The following is a 12,154-nucleotide window of genomic DNA, read 5'->3' on the forward strand; positions in this document are numbered from 1 at the left end:
TTTTTTCTGATCATCATGCACATGTATTTCACAATAATTCAGACTGTGTCTTTCCAAATATCTTTAGCCTCCTCCATGTTCTAATCTATGTTGATCTATATAGTCGGTAGTCACACTGAAGCACAAGTCCAAACACAGATGGAAGTCCGTAAGTGCAGATCATCTGTCCTACTTGCAGATCTCTGACCTGCTACCTTGGTCAGAGTGCCACCAAAGAATGGCTATCACAAGGCCACGAAGCAGAGGAATATTCTTGGAGGCCTCCGCTGTTTCCCATCTTGCAATAAGATAATTCTTTTATTATTTAGTTTTAAAATACCGGATGAACTCTTCCAGTTATACAACTGTGCATTTTCTGTTAAAGGCATTACTGCGATGAGGGGAGAGTGGATATTCTGTACTTCTAAAACTATCTTTACTATTTTATCACTTCCTACTATAGATTTAAAAGTTGATTTATGCCCTTTTAACCATAAAAGAGAACAATTCTTGTGTTTAACAAGTTCTAAGGCAAAGAGAACATAGCAGCTCCCTCAAATGATCTTTCAGTTGAAGAAAATTACCTCTTCATATAAATCTAGCTTGATAGTGAGTTTGGCGCTTCTGTGATGGCCACTAGCTTTAGTCACATATACTTCTGTGAAATGGTTGCATGAAAGCACTGGATGCGTAATTAACCATTTACATTAAAGTATAAAGACCTATGAATGCCATCTAATACCTGGATTTAAAAAAAAATGGTATTTGCTATTTTTCCCAGTCTGAATTAGTCTCCCTTTAAAAATAGTTGTTTCTCCCACATCTCGATCATGCAATATATATATATAGCATATATATATTGTTAAAGATTCTCTCTCAGCTAATGCATATAAAAATATTTAAATTAGTAAGATTTCTTTTTCAACCTGTGCTCATTTGTAACACAGTAATTTGTCTCCACCTCCTCCTTTGCAGGGTTATCTGTATTTAATTCTTTAAACAGCATCACAAGGTTAAGCGTCTTAAGATCTAAGAAGAAAAAGACCAGTGACTGCTCTCCTTGTTAAATGCATTTAATTCATCATGCAGTTGTAAATAAAATCACTCAAGATCAGAGGAAAGACACAAAACTGGAGCGTGCTGCTTATTTCAGCACTAACAAGGACTGAAAAAAACACCCAGCACACAAATACAAACAGATTAGTTTTCCAGCGTGCAAAACTATATCATCTCTATAGTATCTGAATTCCATGAAAGTTAGAATTCAAGGTACTTTCCCCTCCTTTAGGAAAAGAATTCCTTTGTATGACCAAAATTCTCTGAAGCACTCCAAACTATCTTCCAACATTAAAGTAGCAATTCAAAAGGTGAAATTTGTAATGGCATTTCAGGTATGGAACAAGGATCCAGATTTACAAAACTGAACATCAATTTAAAAAGCAAAAGAGATTATAGATCATGTACTAGCAATATTGCTTCTCAAGAAGCGTAATTCTCAGGAAAACCCTGGCTGAGGAAGTAGAACTTGGATTGAATGTAGCTCACATACTATCTAGAGATATATAACACTTTTTTATGTATATAAAATACTGGTTTGTTTTTACTTTTTTTATTTGGAGTGGAAAAATAATCAAGTTATTTCACCCTGAATACCTTTTCCCACATGGAAGGGGGGGAGAAGAAAGAACTTTGTTTATTAAGAGTATTCAGATTTGCTTTAAGATTACAAAAGTCATCAAGAAAATACAGGAAAGAAAAATGCTACAGCCTCAGGGTTCTTCTGTTGTTGTGCTCTTTTGTTTGTTTTTGTCTGGTTGGTTGGTTTCTTTCTTTTTATTATTATATTTCACTTTTTCAGCTTTGGGAATGAAGGTAATGAACCAGTTGCTCTGCACTTTCCTCCACCAAACACCATAACATAAAAGACAAGAGAGCCAAACACTTAAGACATTTTCAGTCTCATTTTACTAAACAAGTAGTTACTTGGGAAGCTGTGACTGTTTTCAGATATTCTGGTTTAATGCACAGAAAAACAAGTTGGACAACTGGCGCCTTCAGGTGCACCACAAGTTTCGTTTGCAGAAATGGGCTCCTTCCAGCACACAGTTTTTCTCCCTTCCAAAAAGGGGCTTTCTGTCATTCCAAGTAAAACACACAGCTGAGTTCCAACAGGAAAACAACATTTCATTCTACAGTTTAACACAAGTCTACAGCGCAACTGGTAGAGCCCTTCACATAAAAGGCTCCACAGTATTACCACTGTACACTGAATGAAAACTATTATGGGGGGGGAAAAAAAGATCTCTGATGAAATAACACTTTATGTGGGGCCCAAATTTTAAATATCGAATGTCATCATTAGGCTCCCCAGGTGGTTGAGTCGCCATCCCTGGATGTGTTTAAGAGCCCTTTGGATGTGGTACTCAGAGATATGATTTAGCAGAGGGTTGTTAGAGTTAGGCTACTATGGTTAGGCTGTGGTTGGACTTGATGATCTTCAAGGTCTTTTCCAACCTGGGTAATTCTATGATTCTAAGTTTTGCATATTCATGTTTGCTTCTGCACTATCTTCCAGTGCCAGAAACAGTCCTCTGGAACAGGCACACACTACAGTACAACTAGAAGAGAAAACAGTTGGTGTATGTGTGTACATGGGTGTGTATAGGCATGTACAGAAATGAATGCCCATTGGACATCCTGCTTTCAGTTTTCTGTACAACAACATTTGTACTTTTCAAAAGCCATGCTTTTTTTTTTTCTTTAGATCTATTACTGCTGAAGTTTCAGTTTGTTTTTTAAATCTAGAGTAAAGATTCAGACTGCAGAAGTTCAGGAAGGCAAGAGAAAAACACTATAAAGCCACTGATCCCGACAATGGTATAAGACAAACAGGAAAGCTGCCAAGCAACTAACAAAAAGCCAGTGAGAAGAGAAAAGAGGGCAAAATTCCTCATGGGACAGCTTATTTACACACAGGGCTTTCCTTGTCGGCTTCTCCTTACTTTAGATGTCTGGAAGACAGGCACGGCTATTACTACATACTTAAGCTTATCAGGAAAGCTTTATATACAAAAATATACTGGCTGTTTTTAACAGAAAGATGAAAATTCATGCTGCAAGCAGCAGCATTCATTCTGAAAGCTTATGCATGCTACCTTTAAGAGGTTTTTTTGCACTTCTGAAACAAGCTTTCCTACTGTCTGGTAATGCTCTGAACTACAGGAGGCATTACGGTCAGATAAAACCATTAACAATGAGACTTACTTCAGGCAGGTATGAAATAGGAGGAGCAAGACAAAGGCAGTACAGTGTGCTGCGTCCAGCCAAACTGTCTGCAAACCAGACAAAAGACTTCACCAGCAGGGAAGGCTGAATGCTTGCAGTCACACCACCAGTATGCCCCAGGTACCTGAACACAGATAACTGCTTAAACTGAACTGACGTGGAATCAGAATTAGCATGACTCGCACAAAGCAAATAGACTGCATTTAAAATACCTGCTGCTCGGGTAACAGTAAAAATTTCTGTAATGTTAAACAGCATAAGAATAACAACATTTGTGTTATGCAAGTGAAACAGCTTTTTCTGTGCCTGGACAAGAGCTATCAAGAGAAACTTCTGAAGGCAAGAGTGCTTTTCTCATTTGTTTTGGTGGGAGGGTAGCAGGTTTGCCTCCATCTTTTTGTTGCTGTAGGGTATTTAAAGACCATATCTATTAAATGTTGAACATACCAGGCAAATGAGAAGTGAGATCTGCCCTTTCACCTTTTTAATATTCTAACAGGAAGAAAAATTTAGTAATAAATCAGCATTATTCTTAAGCATTAGTGGTGACAGGGAAGCAGGAACAAAGCTTTTAGTCATTAACAGAAACACGACTGCTCTTCAAACCACACACTGTGTGTTCCAAATACTTGAAAGCAAGGAGAAAGTGACGTGCTACATTCAAGTTTTTAAACTTCTCTCTACCAGTAAGTCACACATTTTTCCCCACATTCTGTTCTGCACAGAATGTTCCAAATAAGACCTTTAATACACTGAGAGAAATATTAAGCTTACTGACATACTTTGTATCCCAGCTGCTACCACCTTAGAAGCAAAAGGAGATCAAACAAGCAAAGTCAAGGCCATGATGAGACTGTGGCACGGGAAGAGGAAACAGAACCTCTCGCCAAGCCTCCTGTTTGACCTTCATTGTGTTGTATTACACTTCAGTGCTTCAGTGAGCCTATCCATAATCTACAGGTGACACTGACATTACTGCAGCATCAGGAAACAGTCACTTGTAAAATGTGAAGCTTTCATACAAAGGGGTACTAGGAGAAAACTACGCTATCTTTTTGGTAATTACAACAGTAAAATGTATTACTAACATTCAATTTGTTTAAGAAGCATACAGTGTTGCACCACACCAAAGGACAGTGGGGAAAAAGCACTTTAAAAGGATAACAACATATGAAGAGACTTATTATTTACATATATATATATATATATGTATATATATGTAGGTGGTAATTTTTTTCATTTCCTCTCTCGATCTATTTGTCCAATATCTGATAAAGTCACAACATTCTGTTTGAAGAGTCAACGCTGGAGAGAAAGGACAGAGATACCTTACTCGTGTGAGTATGAAGGCAGAAGGGTTACACGTATGGGATTACTGCTGTAAGTAGTTACAACATGACGTGTTAGTAAAGGACAGAAAGGCATATCAGAAGCTGCAGTGATGCTACAGACAAAAAAATAATAATGCATTAAGATACTTGATTTTCCTGCTTCAAGTAATCCAAGAAATTAATCTGTATTCAGTGGACTCCATTTTGTAAAGCTGCATGCACACAAAAATCTTGGGAAAACCCATTGCATATTGCCAAATCAGTTGCTTTGAGCAGCTTCACGATACAACTGGTTACTGATAAAACATACCATTAGGCACACCACAGTATTTCATTATTTAAAGACAAAAAACAAAAGACATAGTCGTAAAAGCTATTTTCCTACAGCATGTGAAGAATTCAAAGTGAGTTCTTGATTTACCTTCTATAACTGCTGCTATAGCCTTTACCTCGTGGTGAAGGGCCATGTACGAATCTACATGTGTTCCCATAGAGGCAGTTGCCAGTCTTCAGCCAGTTACGGCACTGTGTCTAAGAGACAGACATCACTGGGTGAATTTCACACTCATTTCTGGAAATACCATTGGTGTGAGTGTGGCAGAACAAACAAATGACTCCACATTAACTCCCATTTATCTGTAATTTCTGTCTATCAGTAATATAGCTCTAAAAAAATAATAATAATAATAATAATCAACAATGAGCATCAGGTTTGGCAGTGAAAAATGTAAGTTGGTGGAAATAGTATTAAAAAGTACAGTACTATTGCTCTTCTCCTGAAGATGGAACGACACACGTAATGTGAAATTCTAGTATTAGTAGTTTGTACACCCATGCGTTAAGGAGCTCTTTTCACCTTCACTAACATCTGTGACAGCTGAGTATTTGGCACTTGTAAGCTACTCTATCCCACCATCTAAAAATCCTGGAAAAGAAGATGCCGGGGTGGGGAGGAAAAAGAAGAATGTTATTACAACTCACCTCTGCAGTACTTCCAGTGCTGGGTCCAAGCCTTTCAAACACACTGGGTCTTCTGGATGTGCTATCGGATATGGTCTTGGTATTTTCCACTGTGACCTTCCTTCTAATTTTTGACATTTTGTACTACTTCAACCAAAAAAGAAAGCAAAACTGTAAAATCCTTCAGTTTGGGGCTACTGACACCGAACTCACATCAACAAAATAGTATGATACACGTTGCAAGAGTTGCTGCAGAGGTGATGAAGAAATAAAAAAGGTCATAAATGAGTGAAATGTCTTTAATTACAAGGAATTCTTGTTTCAAACTAGGCAATAGAACAGCAGTAATGATCAATTTTCACTTTGATTTTATGAACTGCTTTGGATTCTTCAGCTTCCCTCCAGGAAAGATCACACAGCGTTATTCATTTCAGTAGCAAACAATACACTGTACAGATTCTTGGTCATGTACCTTTGTGTAACAGCTCAAGTGACTTCAAGGGACAAAATCTTTTGATGTTGCTTCACCAGTCTCTCAGAAGCAGATTCTGCCCACTAAAAACTCCCATTTTCAGAACTGCATCTAAAAATGTAAGTTCCATTTCTTCTTTTTCCTCTTGTTTTTTCATTGTTACATGTGAGAACCTATTGAAAAGCATCCTGAGAGTATCCACACTCTGTATTTATTACTAGTTTGTAGCCAACAACTATTTGGGACTGGCTGAGTATTGGAAAACAAACAAACAACCATGCTGCAACACAATTCTTAAGCTTATAAAGTAGTAACTAATTTTCATTAAGAACAGATTTCGAAGTAAATACAGTGCAGGTTTGACAAACAATAACTCACAACTTATCTTACCTGATAAAGAAAGGAGTTAATAATGAATATAGAAATAAAACAAAAATAAAGCAGGATATTGGGCACTTGAGATGGACTGTGCAAAAAGGGCAAAACAGGCCCTAACAGCTATTGTCCATTCTTTAAGTGCTACCAAAAAAAACCCAAACCCAACAACCGACCAATCTGGGAAAGCCTGACAGCTGCAGAACAATTTAAATACCACCCAAAAACGCACCTATTATACAGCAACTTCCATTCTGGAGCTCAGTAGTCAGTATAGAATGATCAGCCAAGCACTAATCTCCTACCTTTCTGCTCTTATCCTTGTGTTATTCTGTTCAACACACACAGTAGCTAACTTCTTACACCCAAACACGAGCCACAAATGACAAGAAGCTCATTCACACAACCAGAATAGATATTTAATAATCTAGCCCCCAGCAGCCTGGATTAGTACAAAAGATCACTAGTCCGATCAGCATATGCTCCCATAGCATTCAGACTGTAAGCTTCCATTCTACAGCAAAAGGAATCAATGTTACATGCATAGGTATACAAAATATAACACCACTGCAGCCTAGATTTCACAACTGGCACTTTGATAATACCTATTCTTATTTTCCTTGTACCCCGGTGGAAATTCATTATCTGAATCCCAGTGTGAATTCAGTGATGAGACCTCACTTATCGGTCTGACATCGGTGAACTTTCTGGCAAGGAAATAAGCTCTTACTGAATGCTTCAGCTCCTTTATACACAACAGAAGGAAGCTAATGCCGTGTACTTGCACTTGAGCCATTCCCCAGCTCAGCTCTCATGACTCTCCTCCAAGCCATCGGTGATCTGAAGAACGCCATCTCCCAAGCGAGGTTCAGATCACCCAGCACTCAGAGAGCGAAAGATAACCACGTGGTGTATACCAGACATTAAAAACAATGGCTAACATTAAATAGTGCTCTAGAGGATGGAAGCAGACAGTGAAACTATAGAATTTGCCAGTAGTAGGAAACTATTTGGGTTAGTAAAAACTGTGGAGAGATTTCCAGAAAGATCTATTAAGAGTTAGAAAATCGAGTAATACAACAGCAGATGAAATGCAAATAAATACAATGTAATGCACACAAGAAGAAATGATTTTGTCTAAATACTTGGATGAGTTCAAATTAGTCCAGTCTTCTGAGAAAAAATAATTAGGAGTCATTGTGGACAGCTCAATGTGCAGCAGTAGTTACGAAGTCTGACAGGATAAATCACTGAAGTTAGAAAGCAAACATCACCCCTAGGCTAGCTGAGCACCATCCTGTTTCAGGATTGTTCCACTCTGTATTTGAACAACAACAAAAAAAACACCCCACTGAATTGGTAAAGTCCCATGCAGCTACTCTTGAATATAGGATACCCAAATATACTGACGTATGCAAAAGCATTTTTATTAAGACAATCGCATTCCAAATATTGAACTCGCTTTAAATGGTTACAGTAAAAAGAACCATATCTGAAACATAAAGGGTTAGAAGAACGGCACCGGCAATGGCATGGGGGGGGGGAGGAGGGTTCAACACATGAAGGACAGATAAAATGAGTGCACCTACTACATAAGTACAGCACAGCAACACGATAGCAGTATACAAATACGACAGATTTGCAACCATTTTGCCTCCTAATTGGAATATCCTTTTATTCACACATAAACCAGAGGCAAAATACATTAAAAAAAAAAAAAACACCAAAAAGAAAACAACCAAAAACCAACAAATGACCACCACGTTACCCTCTACCCAGCAATTAATACCTTCTTAGATTTCATCTCTATAGGAAATGATGAGGTCTAGGTCTAAAAGAATAGTTCTAAATGAGGAAAGGGAGGAGGGGAGAGTATCGCTGTAACTGTATACTTTCATTCCAGCTACACACTTCACCAAGCTTTGTCTGATACCTATAAGGGAATTAAGAAAAACAGCATCCAACCCTGCATCTTCTAGGCTTTGGGAGAAGAAAAATACAACAACCAGCTGCTGTTTCAATCAAACAAACACTTGGAACGTGAAAATAAAACACAGGTAACATCCTGTCAATTCTATCCTTACGCTCTGCCCCGCACCCACTGGTTTCCTATTAGGACTATATGATTTCTAAACGGAAGAGTTACTTCGTGAGAAATAACTTTAAGCAAATGAAAACAGCATGCTGGGACCTGCACAGCACATTGCTTTCTGCACACACACATTACCTAGCACACATTATCTATTACATGAGGGTTTCACTCCTGCGGCCAGAACCGCATACGGTGAGAAGTGAGAATTCCCTTGTCAGGGAACAGAGCTGTGACACACACAGGAGGCAGGGTTAGAGCCAGGGCATGTAATTCAGAGACACACTGAGCAATAATCCACACATTGAAAGATGCACATCGCATGTGAGGGGATGTATCTGAGTATGAAGTCACTCCTGTTCTCATTCCCCCTGAGACCAAACAAGTCAGATAAACAAAGATTGTGAAAACAACGCTGTATTTGACGCTCTAGATGCAAAATGGCAGCTTTATATTACTGACAAGTACAGAAGTGTTCCCTTTGCTCACGGACAAGTATTTTGAGGGGAAAGGAACAGAAAGCTTAAGTAAAATGTTGCCAGATTCTTCCAATGGCAAATTAATGGGTAACTGAGATTAAACAGCCTATAAGAATTCCCACAACTTGCTCACTCCTTCGCACGCATCTTCACGCCGCTTTACCGTCACAGCCCTGCTGCCCACCCTGCATTGATGACCAGTGCTGACCCATTGCTTCCCTTTCCATCCAACTCTGCAGCTGAGCTGCCCATGGGGCTCATCACACAACGCTGAGCTGCCCATGGGGATCATCACACAACGCTGAGGATCAGTGTGGGCCAGGCCTTAAGCATCCACATTTCCTGCATAACATTTCAAATAGTTATGACGACGATTTAAGCTTCTAAACAGGAATATATCTAATTCTCTAACTCATCTACATGACATTGCGTATCAAACCTTCTAAGGGTCTGTGAAGCGTCTGCAAACCCTGTAACAGTTTCTTACTATTAACAAATAGATTAACTTCCATAAGAAAAACACTAAGGCACTAATTTAGGATATAAAGTTGATCTCCCTAAGTTCTATACCTAAGGTTTTGACTGTAACAACCATAAAGCACTACCTGTTCCATACAGGAATAGTATCTGCTGGACTGTCTCATTGTACATGAGAAACGTTTCACCACTATAACAGCTTCTTGTATATACACCAATGTTATTCTTCACGAGAGTAACTCTGTCAGAACATCAGTAACAGACTGTTTCTCACTATCTGTAACTTAACTTGGAGTGAAATACATGTTTATAAAGTAACATCCTAAGACACCTAGATGTAGATATACTCAAATCTATCTATGGGGCAATATGTAAGTAACCGAATCACTGAAGCATGATGCGATTGACACAATATCCAGCTAGGTTCTGTTCTTACTATCAGTGCTCCTACGTTTGGAAGTCTTCATACTTTTGCTTAATACTTTTGTTCGATAGAAGTATGACCTTACACAAGCCACAAACAAGTGAAAAACATCTGAAAGGTGCTTTTCTTCTGTTAGAAAACCCTAATCCTCTGCAAGCATCAATCCTGCTTCTACAAGTAAACCAGTAACTGAGATGTAACACAACTGAAGCAAAGACTGTAAGGAGATGAAGTCTCCTTTAAAGTCCGAAACATTGGTATCAAGTATGGCAACATCCATGCATGCACAAGTGCACAGCACACACAGCCTATACATTATCAACACCCTACCCGTGAAGCAGTAAATAATATACATTCAAAGCAGCAATCCAATCTTGGAAATGAAACTCTGATAGAACTTAGGACACAAACTGATTGCAACACTCCGGGATTAATTAAATAGTTGACAACCACTAATGACTTAATAAAAGCTTGACAAGAGGAAGGTGCCAGAGCTGCCCTCCATTTTACCCAGTGAAGAGGTTGGAGCTGAAAGGCTTTTGCCTCTAATCACAATGTTCACATTTCCACATCACAACGCTAATCAAACAGCGATACCTGAAGAAGTCCCATAGTTTCACTACCTAAAAATAGTGCTAGAAGCAGTAAAATGGGTAGCTAAATAATTTTCAAGATTCCAAAGCTTGTTTTTATCTCTATGGGATGTCAGCCTAGCAGCTTTCAATTTCAACTAAGAAGCCTGTCTGATAGAAATTATTCTTATTCTACCGCCACAAGATGTTAACCCATCAGCATTTCAACCTGAAGCTATCACTAATTTAATGTATGATGTTTCCAATAGGGATGATACAAACCTGCCAACTACATTCTCACCAATATAAAATCTTGATTAGCTTTCTTTGTTTTAATACATAAACGAACAAGGCCTGAGGATGACAACAGTAGGTATGCAGTACTCCATACCTCACCTAAGTCCCTTCCTACCAGAAGATGTCTCAGCCTTCTTCGGAGACTAAAACCAGGTGACCTTTGAGATTCCTTCCAAACTAAGCCATTCTATAACTCTATGGTATGATACTAAGCATGCTGGTCACCCATTACCTCCAAGCTGTATTCTGATGGCCACGTTAACAAGTGGCACACTGCCTCACCCCAGCTAACGAGCTGAGCAGAGGGGTCAGCAGGATCGCTCTGCCCGCTCCGTCCTGCGGACAGGCAGCAGGGTGAACCCCCACAGCAAGGCCGTGCCTCCCTGCCGACCTGCTGCTCGCATACCTGGCGGAGAGGAGAAAGGAAACGGGGGTTCTGGGGCGGGGATCCAACACAGAGGCGAAGCGAGGGCGGGGCAGACCGCCCCACAGGGAAGCCCTACGCTGTGAGGGGGATCTGGGGGTGGAGGTTGGGAGGGGAGGGGGACGGTTATTGTGTACACTCCAGGCAGTTGGCAATCTGACAAAGCAAAAACTCCCTCACGGTTAGAGAGCGGGAGAAGGGGCCGATTGACGGCAAAGACAAAAGGAGCCACACAAACAGCCCAGAGCCGAGAACGTGGGAGGCCTCGACGAGCCGCCTGCAGAGTCAGCATCCCGAGCGGGCCCCGCGCCTCCTTACCCCCCCCCCCCCACCGCTCCCTCACGGCCCTCCCGCACCCCGGCCGCTCCGCCGCACTCACCTGCTCCTTCCGCTGCCGCGCCGCTCCCCGCCGCCTCCTCCGCCGCCGCCCGGGGCGGAGAGGGTGGGAGGGGGTGAGGGGGGAGTCCGTCCTCCCGGGCCTGAGCGCGGAGCGACGCGGAGAGGAAGGCAGGGAGCGCCGCCGCTCCCCCAGCCCCACGGCGCCGCCGCTACCGCTCCCGCCCTGCCCCGCGCCACGGGGCCGCGCTGCGCCCGGCTGCGCTGCCCTCCCGGCGGCCCCTGCGCCGCCCGGCGGTGGTGGCGTCGGAGGGGGCGGGAGCGAGAGCGGAAGTGGAGGCGTCGCCATGATGGCGAGGGGTGGGCCTAGATGCCTGTAGGGCATGAGAGGAGGATATCCACCACCTTGCTGAGCAACCTGACCCACTGCCTCATCACCCTGACTGTAAAGACCCCAGCTTGCACTCACAGTGAAGGTTTCCATGACCCAGTTGCAAGCTCTTGCACTTGGCTTTGTTGAACCTCATGAGGTTCACCTGGGCCCACTGCTAAAGCCTGTCTAGGTCTATCTGGATGGTAACCCATCCCTTGGGTGTATCAACCACAGTGCTCAGCTCGGTGCCATCAGCAGGCTTGCTGAGTGTGCAGTTGATC

General features: G+C 41.4%; 1 protein-coding gene across 5 annotated transcripts in view; it reads right to left on the reverse strand.

Moving 5' to 3' along the window:
- The window catches only part of ZC3H13 (zinc finger CCCH-type containing 13), a 45,866-nt gene extending 34,076 nt beyond the window's left edge, over window positions 1-11,790 (reverse strand). For 3 of the 5 annotated variants that reach the window (XM_072359184.1, XM_072359175.1, XM_072359164.1), the window contains exons 1-3: window positions 11,544-11,677; window positions 5,577-5,702; window positions 5,017-5,126 (exon numbers count right to left, since the gene is read on the reverse strand). In XM_072359184.1, the coding sequence (XP_072215285.1) occupies window positions 5,017-5,126; window positions 5,577-5,693 (227 nt within the window). In that variant the 5' untranslated portion in view covers window positions 5,694-5,702; window positions 11,544-11,677. Of the gene's footprint in view, window positions 1-5,016; window positions 5,127-5,576; window positions 5,703-11,543 lie in introns of all 5 variants that reach the window. The other 2 variants (XM_072359155.1, XM_072359191.1) reach the window with 2 other exon arrangements.
- Between the last annotated feature and the right edge of the window lie 364 nt (window positions 11,791-12,154).

The sequence above is a fragment of the Excalfactoria chinensis genome, chromosome 1, assembly GCF_039878825.1.
Source record: "Excalfactoria chinensis isolate bCotChi1 chromosome 1, bCotChi1.hap2, whole genome shotgun sequence".
Taxonomy (NCBI): domain Eukaryota; kingdom Metazoa; phylum Chordata; class Aves; order Galliformes; family Phasianidae; genus Excalfactoria; species Excalfactoria chinensis.